At 45.4% G+C, this 14,291-nt stretch overlaps 2 protein-coding genes across 4 annotated transcripts in view; one reads left to right on the forward strand and one right to left on the reverse strand.

Annotated features, from left to right (window-relative positions):
- Nucleotides 1-14,255, reverse strand: part of LOC127008284 (cohesin subunit SA-2-like) — a 29,223-nt gene extending 14,968 nt beyond the window's left edge. For 2 of the 3 annotated variants that reach the window (XM_050880087.1, XM_050880085.1), the window contains exons 1-9: nt 10,794-10,937; nt 9,870-10,033; nt 3,586-3,889; nt 2,887-3,088; nt 2,423-2,565; nt 1,875-2,048; nt 897-1,101; nt 332-426; nt 74-204 (exon numbers count right to left, since the gene is read on the reverse strand). In XM_050880087.1, coding sequence (XP_050736044.1) covers nt 74-204; nt 332-426; nt 897-1,101; nt 1,875-2,048; nt 2,423-2,565; nt 2,887-3,088; nt 3,586-3,889; nt 9,870-10,024 — 1,409 coding nt within the window. In that variant the 5' untranslated portion in view covers nt 10,025-10,033; nt 10,794-10,937. Of the gene's footprint in view, nt 1-73; nt 205-331; nt 427-896; nt 1,102-1,874; nt 2,049-2,422; nt 2,566-2,886; nt 3,089-3,585; nt 3,890-9,869; nt 10,034-10,793; nt 10,938-14,113 lie in introns of those variants that run through there. The other variant, XM_050880086.1, reaches the window with a different exon arrangement.
- On the forward strand, nt 4,537-9,753 carry LOC127008287 (uncharacterized). The gene is made up of 10 exons (XM_050880094.1): nt 4,537-4,704; nt 5,109-5,265; nt 5,746-5,897; nt 6,214-6,334; nt 6,643-6,777; nt 6,913-7,044; nt 7,764-7,896; nt 8,215-8,331; nt 8,676-8,787; nt 9,230-9,753. The coding sequence occupies exons 1-10, from the start codon at nt 4,677-4,679 to the stop codon at nt 9,295-9,297; spliced, it is 1,155 nt and encodes a 384-aa protein (XP_050736051.1). The 5' UTR covers nt 4,537-4,676; the 3' UTR covers nt 9,298-9,753.
- Nucleotides 14,256-14,291: the final 36 nt, after the last annotated feature.

Below are 14,291 nucleotides of genomic sequence, written 5' to 3' on the forward strand. Positions count from 1 at the left end.
ATACCTGTAAAAAAGCTGATGAAGAGAAAATACAGTCCTGTAATAAACACATACACACACATACACTGCTTACCTATATCTATGCACAAAGACAGACTTGAACATGTAGGTGAGCATGTTCTTGATCTCATCCATGTTCTCCTCCAGCTCCTGACGCTTGGACATGAGGGACTCGAGGCGGTCTGAGGCACGCTTCTCCCGCGACTGTGTGGGGAGGGAAGGAGAGCATTGAGGAAAGGATATTAGGAAGTGGGATTCAAGATGCCTCATGTAGTCCTAAAATATATGCAAGAAGGCAGGGTTAGACAAAGGAATGTTGCTCATCACTAACCTTCTGCCGCTCACTCTCGTACTGCCGCTGTGTGTTGTCCAGGTTGACGGAGACGGTCAGTGCCACATCCACCAGTGCCGTCATGAGCTTCATTGCTGTGGGGAGGAAGAAGAGGGGGATGAATGAGTAGTGTGCCAAGTAGCCATGACGGACCTACATCAAGACAATGACTGATCTCTTCCATGTAAAGGAGTGGAGGTATGAAGATTAAAACATTTAGTTGATAGATAAGGAGGACATAGAAATGGAACAAGGAAGAATTAAACTATTAAAATAAGATATAAAAGATAAACTGGAGAAACATGAAGAAGGAAGGCAGTGATATGTGTAATGAAAGAAGGAAAGAATAGAGGCAGACAGTTGGAATGGAGAAACATATCAGCCAGTTTACTGAAAGGACAGAGAAAAGCCTTAAAGTAAAATGCGATAAGGAAGGCAGTACACAAGGAAATAACAACCTACAAGCAAGAGAAAGAGATAGGTCAGTTCATTTGAAGAGAGGAAAGATGAGCTTTCAAGTAAAATGCAATAAATGGAGGAGGTGCACAGGGGGATAACAACCTACCAGCAAGTGTGGCGGTGTGTCTGAAGGCTCGGACCTGCGAATCGGACAGACCAGTGAGGAGGGAGATGACGTTGTCCATGAGGTACTGGTCATAGATGATGGAGTACTGGCACTGCTTCACCAACAGCTGCACAAACTCGCTGAAATTGCTCCTGAACTTCTTCCAGTGCTGCCCACTCTGGATGAGGGGGTACTCGCCACTCTCCTGCAAGGGAACACAGGGATGATCTATGGTCCAAATGATTCTGACCCCATTTTGGATTTCATTTACTGTATACTATTGGCAGGAGAGGCACCAGTGGGGGTTTTTTTCTTTTTCTTTCTTTATTTCCCTTGAGCTGCCTCCTCTCCTGTAAAAAAAAAAAACACGCACAAACACACACAACCCTCAACCAAGAGCTATTAAGGCTCCTCTATGGATACTGGTAGACTTCTCACAAAAGGCCATGTGGTAATTTCTCTAGCAATTTCATCCTTTGTTAGACCTCTTTTCCTTCAGGGCATAAGTTAAAGGGTGACGTTTGACTCTTAGGCTCATATTCTTAAACATTTTAGAGCTTACACACCCATATTTGATAAGGCTTTCGTAGAGCTGTGGTGGGTATTTCCATGGGTGTTTTCCAGAGTCTAGATTTTATTTATTTATTTATTTATTTATTTTTTTTTTTTTACAGCTAAAGAACCAGCTCAAGGGCAACAAAAAAGTGTTAAAAAAAGCCCGCTGATCGCTGTTCCTACAGAGACAAGTTATGAGGGAAATGGTTAGTGAGGACATGGGAAGGGTCTTTAGAGGGCTTCAGCACCCTCCTCACTTCCCTTATATACCTCACCAGGAGTGGCTTGTGATAGCATGACGAGGCTTCTGCACCAGGAATGTGAAAAGCACTCATGGGAACCCAACTTTTCTCCTTTGTGGAAATATATATTGTGAGAGTTCAAAGCCTTAATCCACATGTAAACACACATACACAAACGCACCTCTTCAAACTCCTCTGTCATGCGGCGAATGATCTCGGCGTGCTCCATGGTGGCCTGCATGTGGGAGGTGATCTTGCCCTTACACCCGGCAGCATTGATGAAGAACTGCATCAGCTGGAGGAGCGAGGCGTCTCGGTTCTCCTTGTAGGCGTCAATCCAGTCATCAACCACTTGCTGCAAAGGGAGGAAGCGCTCGGTGAGAACAAACACTCTCCTGCTGTGTTTCATGAAGAGGGTGACGTTACAGTGAAGAGGCAAATAAGAGAAATAAATAAAAGATAGAGATAAAGATAATAATACATAATAAAGTAAGAGATACACATATAAAGATAATAAGAGATAACTATATAAGAGATAAATGAAGTAAACAATAGCTGGGAAAACAATAAAAAACCTGAAAAAAGATGAAGTTATAAAAATTGGCCAAATCCACCACAAATAAAAGGGACGTAACAAAAGATAAACAGCCATAGTAATTCAACAAATCCACAATACAAATAGCATAACAGGAGATGAACAACAATAACACAAAACAGCCGTCAACTCACCGCCAGAATCGCCCGGCCGCTCCTCACGATGAAGTACAGGGAAGTCTCATCCTCAGCCATGAGTTCCGTGATTGGCTTCCGTCCAGGCCTACCTCTCTTGCGGGGCTCAGAGACGATCTGGTCGCCAATCTTCTTGATGGTGGCTGAAGAGGAGCAGAGAATAAGTGATGGACATAATGCTTTCAATACTTAAGGGATACTGAATGGGGAAAATGAAGAGGGAAGGGAGGCACTTTATGAAGCTATACTGAACAGATTATGCATGGTTTACTCCTGCCCTAACAACTTACAAGCTACTAAAGACCCTCACACTGAATAGAAAGTCTGTTAAAATTCAAGCATAATGGAGACCCAACATTACAAAAAGGTCACTCCATTTAACTATGTATGAGACCTTACAATATGAGTAGTTACCCCTATTTCACCCCCTCCCCCTTCCCACCCTTCCCCGCCCCAAGCCTCACCAATCCTGCCTCTGCCCCGGCCTCGTCCTCGGCCCCGGATGGAGATGGTGAGGCGGGGGATCGGCTCGTAGTTCTGGGGCATCTGTGGCTCCTCCTCCTCCTCCGGCGCCTCCGCATCCGAGTCTGCGTCCTGCTCCATCTCCTCCTCGGGCTCCTCTGTCTCTGCATCCACGTCCATCTCTGGGTCTGGTTCCACTGGTGCCTGCGGAAGGTTGTAGGGAGGTTGGGGTAAGTCTTCCACCTTTTTTTTTTTAATCGTAATGGGAGAATAATGAGAAGAAGAGGAAGAAGAAGAAAAAGAGGAAGCAAAGAAGGGAGAACGAATCCTAGTACTATCACTATTTTTTTTTTATTTTTTTTTTTTTGTCAGAGGAAGCAAATAAAGGCAAACAAAAAAGCAATGCGAACAAAAAAAAAACTACTGCTCTGAAATACGAAGTGATGTATAAATGCAAAAAAGACTAATCAGAAATGGTATGAAAAGTCCTGACTACTCTAGAAAAAACAAAAATCAGTCCATCTACCTATCTTCTCTTCATTATACATCCTTATTTTCCCTTATGGGGTTGGATGGGCCGATGAAAACAATGTCGTCTACCAATCAACCAGTTAATAATATCTATCTTAAAAACCAATCATCAATCAGCCTACTCTTCCATCCCTTCTATCGATCAAAGAAAAAAAACAAGATCACTGTACCGGAGTGGGCTGTGGCTGATGATACTGTGGCTGTGGTGGTGTTGGTTGCTGTGGCGGCTGCTGCTGTGGCGGTTGCTGTGGTTGTGCTGGGATTGCCGGCTGCTGTTCATAGTGCTGCTGGTATGGCGGCTGCTGTGGTTGCTGTTGCTGCTGTGGTTGCTGTGGCTGCGGCTGGTAGACCTGTTGCTGCGGCGGCTGGTCGAACTCCTGGTGGCCGTAGAGCTGGTGTGGCTGTGGGGCTGGCTGGGGCTGTGGGGGGGGCTGGTCATACGGGGGCTGCCCATACCCTAGCTGGTAATCAGGGCTGAGGAAGGGACACAAGGATAGCATTGAATTTTGGAGGTTAGTATTTCCCAGTCAACAAACCTAGACATAACTAGAATCTATGTCATATGTTTCGTCTTTTTAAACGGAATATCACAAAAAAATTCACTGGTCCAGGTTGAATCCCAGTCTCTCTTTTGTGTTGATTATTAAATGGGTAACACCTGAGAAAACCTGGGAAAGGTAAATTGTGGGAACCTGGAAGTCACACCTGCCCTGTATCCCGGGGTAATGTGTTCTTATTCACTACAAGCTCGGAGGTCAAAAAGATGGATACTGTATGTGCTATAATGAAATGTGAAGCTTAGTGTATGTCGACTATATTCTCCATTTTTCCTTTACCTAATTTACGGTGGGGTTTTTTTTTTTTTTTTTTTTTTTTTTTTACATCAAAGGATGCGGCTCAAGGGCAACAAAGAGTACAAAAAAAAAAAAAAAAAAAAAAGCCCACTACTCGCCGCTCCCACAAAATCAAAAAGTAAAGAGTAGCCAAACAAAACTAAATAATAATCTAAAACATAATGAAAATAATAAAACCAATAACTAATAATGCAAATAAAATAGTATCTCTAATCTTGGTGTGCAAAATTCATGTCAACATTTGCCTATCTTCTCCTATCCTATCATGAGGTGGTGGTGATGGTGAGTGGCAGAAGCCAGGGAAGCACAAGTTGGAACACAGCTGTGCCCAAGGTCAAAAAGGTTATCAGCTAGCAAAATATTCCTCATCACAACCCATCAAGCTATTGTTGCTGCTGCTGGTGCTGATGGCAAGTCTGAGCCACTCAACTACAGGTAATGATTTTCTCTCCAACCTTGCTTGAATTATTTATGTGTGTGTGTGAGTGTGTGTGTGTGTGTGTGTGTGTGTTTATCCAGTCGTGGTATACAGGATTTGAGTCAATTTCATGTTGTCTTCTTTTTATATCTACTTTTACTCAACAGTATTAGCTAGAGATGTAGAAAAGCAATAAAAAAACACTCTACATCTTGTCAACATAAAAAAAGCCATCACTAGTTGAATTAAGGGAGACAAAACCTTCAAACAACCATCTCCCTTCCAATCAATTAAGATAAATAAATGGAGCAAACCTGACATATCACCACAAAAAAAGCAACAACATTACACTGAAAACTTCCCTCCAGTACATCCCTCTATCCCTACACTACCCCTGCTTCCATAACCCCATTCCTTGCAGCCACCAGTATGAGCAGTAAGAACGGACAACCACTGGTGGGTGTGGAAGACTACCAAAGGGAGGCATTCCGTCGCCTGCCCAAAAATGCTCTAGATTACTACCGATCCGGCGCCCTCGACCAGGAGACTCTACAGGAAAACAAGGATGCCATGATGAGGTATGAGGAGAGAGCAAGAGGCTGGCTGGGTAGGGTATTAGTTTTTCTTGGAGGTATGCTAGACAGGCTTTCAGCTATATGCAAGGGGCTGGATGGGTGTCCTTTTTTCTTTGAGGTATAGGGAGACAGGCCATAGACAATACAAATTATGAAAGAATGCCAGCAAAGAAAATAGAGTTGCAATGATAGAACCATTAAATTTGGGGATCAATGTGTTTCAATGCTTCCTTTGCAAATGTGTTTAAGACATGGGAAGGAGGAAATGCAGGTAGCAGAGGGATATTGTGTGAGAAAAAACAAAAGACTAAGATCAGTCAGTTGAGACTGTAATAGGTCAAGGAGCTCATCATAAGGAGTGAATGTGTGAGGTTAGGGATGCAACTTCAATGGGAGGTTACATAGTTCTTACATGTTCATACTATCTTCTTAGCTGTAGAGAAATTAAGTAACATGTAACACCATATGATTCTCCTCACCCAGGTGGTACATTCGACCCCGGTTCCTCCGGGATGTGTCAAAGCGCAGTATGGCAACCACCCTGCTGGGCCACAAGGTTGCTGTGCCCTTTGGTGTGGCCCCGACAGCCATGCAGCGAATGGCTCACCCTGAAGGGGAGGTGGCCACGGCAAAGGGTTTGTTACTAATGCCACTGGAAGGTTTCTCATACCTTCTAATACGAGTGAAAATATTGCTACCTATGTACTCATGACTCTCACGGCATTATGTATAAAACAATAAACAAATTCAAATGTTGCATATTACATAGCATCGTCAAACACATCAAAACACCATCAAATAAAAAGAAATGCACCAATTCAAACCTTGCACTTTTACGTAGCTTAGATTTCTTTTCATATATGAAGTAAAACATGACCCTCCTGCTGAGATGAGCCTTTCGTAAACATCACACGAAGGACAAGTTCAGCTAGAAATAAATCTTTGCCACAGCTGCCGGGAAGGTGGGAGCTCCCTTCACCCTGAGCACCATTGCCACATCCAGCATCGAGGAGGTGGCCGAGGGTGCACCCAACACACTGCGCTTCTTCCAACTCTATATTTACAGGGACAGGTGGGGCCCATCACCATCATACTTGCACTCTATCATCATTAATCTGTATCATACCATTGTAGGACATATGCCTCTCTCTCTACAGGATTTCAATTTGTTTCTGTCCTGTGCCTAGAAATTTCTGATTTCGATGACAGCTTTGGTAAAATGGCATTGCCCTATCCAATACCTCTTTTTTCATGGAACTTCTCTGGTATATGCATGATGTCTAAGGCTCACTGTTCCATCCTTGTATGCCTCAAGAATTTTATAGATTTCCCCTATACCCTGTTGACAAATATATCTCTCTCCCCTTCCACACTTTCCAGAGAGGTCACAGCTTCCCTGGTGAGGCGTGCCGAGGCTGCTGGCTTCTCAGTGCTGGTCCTCACTGTGGACGCACCATCATTTGGCATCCGCCGTGCCGACATCAGAAACAGATTTGTTCTTCCCCCTCATCTTAGGTGAGTCTGGTGAAGTTATCTATTCCTGGCATTCATGATTTATGGGAATGAAGCAGGAGTCTCCTATTAGTGACTCAAGATTATCCTGCATTTCAAGGCTTCTATAAGTATGACTGTGTTCTGTCTCCCCATCAGGATGGCCAACTTTCAAGGCAAAGATGAGTTCAGCCGTATCAACACATCAGCGGGCGGCTCAGGCATCAACGAGTACGTGGCCTCGCTCTTTGACCCAAGCCTCACCTGGCAAGATGTGGCCTGGCTTAAAAGGTGTGAGTCTGCAGCTCTGTGACACTGGCACCAATGCAGAGATCAACTAACATGCTCTAAATATCTCTCTGGGTGGGTTCTGGCTGGGAATCATGAGTCCAGCACATGATCGGACTGTGGGTGAATTATACACACACATACACACTCTACATATCCCATAAACATCCCCTATTCTAAAACATGCCACCAACACCGAACGATTTCTCACGACCCCAAGACCATCATTCATTCTTCCTGCATCAGACATAAGAACATAGAGCATAAGAACACAGGGAGACTACAAGAGGCCAACTGGACTACACAAGGCAGCTCCAGATTCTCCCCCTCTACCACCTGTCATCCTCATCAATGTAGCTATCGAGTCTACTCTTAAAACAAGCTATTGTTCCCGCACTCACTACGTGACAGCTGAGTCTATTCCATTCTCCCACTACCCTCTTACTAAACCTGACAACCCCAAGAGCAACCAGATCACTCTTGTACAGCACCAAACAGCTCCCCTAACCAACACACCTTATACCCATCATCAACCAGCTCCCTAGACAAACACCACACTTATCAATCACCCTCCTATCACTCAAGACCAACCCTCATCCTCCTCAGCAACACACAACTACCATAACCAACACCTCTCCTCCTATGCACTACAACACAGCTCCCCAGACCAACACATCTCTTTCTCCCCAGCTTTCCTCACGAACCCATTTCTTTTATAACAGCATCTCCCGGTTGCCCCTAGTGCTAAAGGGCATCCTGACAGCAGAGGATGCCAAGCTGGGCGTGGAGGCGGGTGCTGCAGCCATATGGGTGTCGAACCATGGCGCACGGCAAGTGGATGGTGTCCCCCCAACGGTGTGTGTGTGGGGGGAGGGGTTACACTTTTTCTTCTCTAGCTTTAATTCTCAGGATATCCAAATACATAAATCTACCTCATACAAATACCTAGTACGTACAACAAACCTTGTATTACAAATAGCAATGACATAAATAACCACAAAATGCAAAGGATACTAACAAAAACATGAGGGAAAGAATAAGAGCCCCAAACTTTTAACTTCTGTGACTTAAGATGGCTTCTCATACATATACTTCTTTATCCAGTATTATAACTTCCTTCACTGATGCCTGACTCCCCTCCCTTCCACCTTCCCTGCTGCTCTCCTGCCCCAGATGGAAGCCCTGCCTGAGGTGGTGAAGGCTGTGGGTGACCGCTGTGAGGTGTACGTGGACGGGGGCTTCTCTCAGGGAGGACACATCTTCAAGGCCCTGGCTCTTGGGGCCAAGATGGTCAGTGCCTAATTTGTTCATCAGTCTGGGCTTGTATTTATTCAAGGAAGTAGTTTAGGAGATATTTCAAAAATGTTTGAGAGATAATCGAAAGTACACGCATCCTTGATTTACAGATTTTCTAAACAATGCTACATATCAATAATTACATCATCCCTTGCATATCGTGACTAAGCCCAGTCTGCTCTAATGTTGGGAGCCTAAATATAGTCAATTTGCCCATGGCTCAGTGGTAAACAGCTCTCGTAAACTGAGGTTCATATTCACACCAGCGTAAATTAACTGAAATTACGTAGTAGTGTAGGAACCTCTAATATGCAACACACTTCTCTCCTGCCATACAGGTATTCATGGGGCGCCCCCTGATATGGGGACTAGCCTGTGGGGGCGAGGAGGGGGCAGAGGCTGTGCTGAACACCCTCAAGGCAGAACTGGACTCTGTCATGGCACTGTCAGGTAAGACTCCAAGGCAAGGATGGCTATAGCATGGTGCAGGCCAAGTGTCTGAGGCAGGGGTGGTTCAGTGATTGCTCTCACTGATACCAAGTGTGTTATAGAAGTAAAGGTAAAGACAGGAGCATAATGCTAAAGCTGTGCATGGCCTCAGTGCTCATCTCCATAACATTGGCTCTTGAGCCTGTGGTGGGGAATAATCCATTACCCTGGGACAGAAGGCCAGTGTGATATCCAGGTAGCAGGATACATGTAAAAAAATTTGCATAGCTAAAAATATTGACACACAAACACACACTAGGTAAATGTAATGCCTAACCATATGCAGCTGTATCAACAGAATTCATAAGATAATATACCGTAATATGATATATGAACCATTATGAGTATCACTCAACTGTGTAAGAATACAAGGTCTAAACTATCAGCCCCTTCCCTTTCCTAGGATGTGCCACAATAAAGGACATCACCCAGGACATGGTGGTGCGACGAGAGACCTACTCCAGGCTCTGAGTGACCTCGCCGACACTACCAAGCCAGCTACTGTCCATATCCCACAGTCCTTTCCCTCTCCTAAAAATACTCTTCTGTTAAATGGCAGCAATAAGGGTGAATTTCTTCCCTCATCTATTAATAGTTCCTGTCCAGTTTTCATTGGTATATATATTTATTTTTTGTGAAGTATCAATAAAGTTCAAATATATGTAAAGTACAACTGCACTGTAACCCCAATGCATCTTAACTATTGGCAATTTATATTCTTAATAATGAGGAATGTTTAACTTTCAATAAATATTCAATTACAATAGGAAAAACATACTTGTACATTGCACAAATGGGTATCATCATATGTTTGTTGCTTGGTTATAAGGAAGGTCTTTTAAATAGCACAAATATTTCGCTTTCAATAAACATCAAACAGAACCAGAAAAAGATGCATATTACTCCCATATGAATGTAATCCTTCTCAGAGTCAACAGTAAAGCTAGTGTGTTGAATGTCCCTTCATTTCTTAGGCAGTCATGGTGCGTTGAGCTTGAATAATGCACCATTACCACCCACAATACTATTGTTACAATACTCACTGGTGTAGGGGCGTCTCAGCCGCCGGTGTGTACGGGGTATACGGGGTGTAGGGCTCCTGTAGTTCCGAGGCGGGTGTCATGGGGGTCATGGGGGGAGCATCATACTCTGGGGGAGGCTCATCCATACGGATGCGCTTCCCACCCCTGCGCAACATCCTGGTGGGCTGTGGAAGGCAAAGGAAATAAGTGAGTCTGGAGTCACAGAGGAATGGTTGTGTAGGTAAAAACCATTGATCAATGAAAATAAATTCAACAAATTTCTCACCATTATTTTAAACACAATTAAAATTTACTTTTCAATCTCAAAATGGGTTAAAAGGCGCGAGATCACAACATAAATCAGTCTTGTCACCTGATTTTTAACAGTGATGAACTGTATTCACTGCTTGATATAAATATGTATTATGGGCTGAAAAAATATTATTTGATAAAAAGTAACCTATTAGTTAATTTCTAATTTACCACTGCTAAGTTATTCAAATCTGAGCAGCAAGTATTTTGCAATGGATGTTGTCATCATAGTGATGATTAGCACACGGAAATATATCAGAAAACTAATAAATAAGCACCAGAGTAAGTTGGGTGCAATTCTAGAGTTTGCCCACGACTGTCCATCCCACCACACCCTAGCCACCGCTGCCTGCCTCTGCCTGCTGCCCCGCCCTGCTGACAAGACACACACGCCCTTCAGAACACCTCCCGGCATACAGCTAACCCCAACACCTCCACACCACACACACGAACATACAAACAAAACACGCCGAAAGAAATTAGGTGCCCATTACACCTCCCGCAGAGTAGACCAGTCGGCCCCCTTCCTGTGCCCCTGCCCGCCCTGACACCCTGCTGACGGGACACAGAGACACACGGACACCTCAGGACACCTCACTGCACACCTGTCCCTACGTAATGAGCCCCACACACCTGCACGAGGCTCTGGGCGGGTCACTGGACACTCCTCTGCGGGTCACTGAGTGTGTGTGTGTGTGTTGTTTACAAGCGTCGTGACGTCACGCGGGAAATTTTAACGTCATGCCGCGCGGGAAAGATTCTGTTTTTGTATTTTAGGTTATTTCTTTTATTCTGTGTGTGTTGTATGATACTTATTTATTGGATATGAGCAACGCAAAAGCGATGCAAAAGTCATGAGAACAAGCTGGATATTGTAATGGGTAGCCTTCTCCGTAATTAGCCAGCTATTATAGCCATCTCTCCTTGTCATAAAAAAATCAGAGGAAGACAATGTTCTTTTATGTATATTCTCGTAAAATTTTGTGCCTTTACGACGTACAATTAATAGCCTCAGAAATATGGCTAATATCCAAACCATCAAGCTGGAATTGCCCGCTTGATCATTACCCGCTCGATCCCCTCCTTACCTTTATATGAACAATTCATCTAACTGTTCTAACAACATTGCAAGTTAGAGAACCACAATGGATATAAGTATCTGCGTGTATCTTCATGAGGTATCCACGGTAAGTTGTAGATTTCTCTTGTACTTTGAGACATAAAATTGGAAAGGAAATTATAAGGAAATTGCTACTTTAATTCTCTTCCAACCATTAATTGCCTAATGAAATCAATATAATCAATTACCTACTTCATCAACTTATGCTCTTCTAATGGTATAAATATCTTTCTATTCTCTCCTTCAGGCAGGGTTCTTCAAAGGTAATTGCACTTGATCGTACGACTCTTGGGAGATAGCTTAATTAGAGGTCGCCACTTTAATTAATTAAATAAAAACGCTGGATCTGTTCCTGTACCTATTGTGCCAGGTTCGCGATGGTAGATTCCAACTAGGTCGCGAAAAGTAAAGCTTGGAGCACAGTGATCGACAGCAAAGGCGAAAAATGGTGGTTGGAGCTGTAATCATAGGAAGTCCTGAGTTTGATGTACGCCACAAGAAATTCATGGGGATCAATGCGGAGAGAATTTTTACGATTCCAAGACGAGTGAGGTGCTGAGGTAGTCCTATATGTCGCCTTCGTAGTGCAGTAATTGGCACGCCTAGCTATATATGAATCAGCAGGCCTATAGGTTCGAATTTAACACAACCTATGGGAAATTCAGTCGGCAACCAGCTCACTTTGCTGTTCCGGTTGGTCGATAGATGGAAGGCAATTTAAGGAAGGTCAACTGTGGTAACGTGGATGTCACCCTTACCCTATGTTCCGGAGTATAGGGTTCTAATACACAGTGCAGTGCCACAATGTCAGCTAGGCCCCATTAATTTTGTACCAAGAACTCGTCCCCACTATATAGGGCCAGTTCTTGTCTTTCTGGGGCTCCGCGGGAATAAGCTTTAGGACTTCTTAGATATAGGAACCTCCTCGATCCACATAAGTCTAGCTCTATATACGTCACGCAATGACTAGTGTTACTCGATCAGCTATAGCAATTGTGGTAGAGGGATATTTTTATTTCCTCTAAACGTGTATTGGACATCTTCATAGTGGGGTCCACTCCTGCTGATGTATTTTAATGGATCAGGGATAAATTACTCTGTTTCCCTCGGCGCATAAGGGACCCTTTGCAGAAACAAGTCCATCCTGCAGCAGCTTCTTGGTGGAAGCTTCGGTGACGCAGTTAGAATGTTCCTGGTGGCTCTCGGCAGGAATATGAAAAATAAATAACACAAGAAACTGATTATATATAGCACAGAGTGTAAATTCAGTCCATTAATATAGATATCCAGTCTATTTCCTCCTTTTACGTGAGCTGAAGAAAACGGTGGCTTGCAGGGATGACTCAGACTCCCTGGGTGTAGGCGTCGCCCTGGCGGATGTCATCACGCAAGTGCGTTTCACATATGCATTAGGGTCTGTGCTATTTACAATCATATTTCCATACTTATACAAAAGGCGGTGCATTCAACCAACCCCACTTGCTGTTATTCATGTACGTGTTGTAAGATAGTCGTTTCAATCGGAGGGTCAATTGCATTATATATGGTACTGTATTACTGCGTACGGGAGTCAGTCCCACCAAGGGCACCTGGCTATCTCCCCCGAAGGATTCCTTGGATGTGGGACTTTGATGAGGGTCGAAAACCTGTGAGTCCCTTTCCTGGTACTCTTATAATAGGGTTAGGCGATCATGGGGAAGGGATAATGCAGGAAAAAGTGTCTACATATGACGGTAACGGTGGTGCTGAAGGCGGTGGACAGCTGAAAGAGAGGTGGCAGGTGTCGCTGGGGGTGGGGAGGGACCAGTACTTCGAAGAGCTGATCCCTGTAATACCAGAATGCTGTGGTTGATGGAGGTGTAGGCTATATAGAGGGTGGTGGTGGTGTTGGTTGATGCAGGTTGTGTGATTGAGAAGGGCGGTGAGGGGAGATTGCAATACCAGAAGCTGTGGTTGATAGGGGTGGTAGGATACGTGGTTGGCGGTGATCGTTGTGGTTGCTGTGGGGTGCAGGAGGTGGTTATTGCGGTGGTTAATGCAGATTGTGGTGTTTGAGAGGGGCGGTGAGATTGCGCATTCTGGGGAGACAAGTTGTGGTTGCTGGGAGGTATAGGGTGTGTGACTGGTAGCGGTGGTTGTGGTTGCGGTGGTTGATGCAAGTTGTTGTGTTTGAGAGGGGGCGAGATTGCGCATTCCGAGGAGACAAGTTGTGGTTGCTGGGAGGTATAGGGGGGGTGACTGGTAGCAGTGGTTGTGGTAGTAGTTGGGTGGTTGCGGTGTTTGATGGAGGTTGTGGTGTTTGAGAGGGGCGGTGAGATTGCGCATTCCGGGGAGACTAGTTGTGGTTGCTAGGGGGTATGGGGGGGTGACTGGTAGCGGTGGTTGTGGTAGTAGTTGTGGTTGCAGGGGGTGAATGGATGTCTGAAGGTGGTAGTTGATGCAGGTTGTGGTGTTTGAGAGGGGCGGTCAGGTCGGCGCAGCCCGGGGGAGACTGCGTGTACTGATGATGCCAGTTCCCGCCAGCCGCGTCAATACCCTCGCCTCCACCTCTCCCCTAGCGCCCCGCACCCACACCGAGGCCCCCGCCCTGCCACACGAGCCTCCGGAGGTCGCGAGTAGCGTGAGAGAGGACCCGGAATGCCTGCGGTGGGGTGGTAACGCCCGTCAAAAAGCAGTGGTCGGTGTGGTGGAAGTGGCAGCCGTGGGTCCAGCAGGGTCCTCGCAGTAGGGTGGTTGGTGTCCCCCTCGCCTACCAGTGGACCAATGTAGAGGGGAGCGGTGTCTAAAGTCCCCCCTCTACTGTCCTCCTGTTATATATCACGGCTGGATGTGCCTTTGTGTGGAGCCGATGAGTGTGGAGCTGATGTGTGTGGAGCAGGAGCCGGCGGGGGTGGGAGCCTTGGAGCAGTGAGGGGAGAGGTGGCTCCTTAGCGTGTGGTGATGGCGGAGGTGGCAGGGACGGGCCTTCTCCTCCCCTCGCGAGCCGCTCTTCATCACCGCCGCCGCCGCCC

This window comes from Eriocheir sinensis, chromosome 37 (assembly GCF_024679095.1).
Source record: "Eriocheir sinensis breed Jianghai 21 chromosome 37, ASM2467909v1, whole genome shotgun sequence".
Taxonomy (NCBI): domain Eukaryota; kingdom Metazoa; phylum Arthropoda; class Malacostraca; order Decapoda; family Varunidae; genus Eriocheir; species Eriocheir sinensis.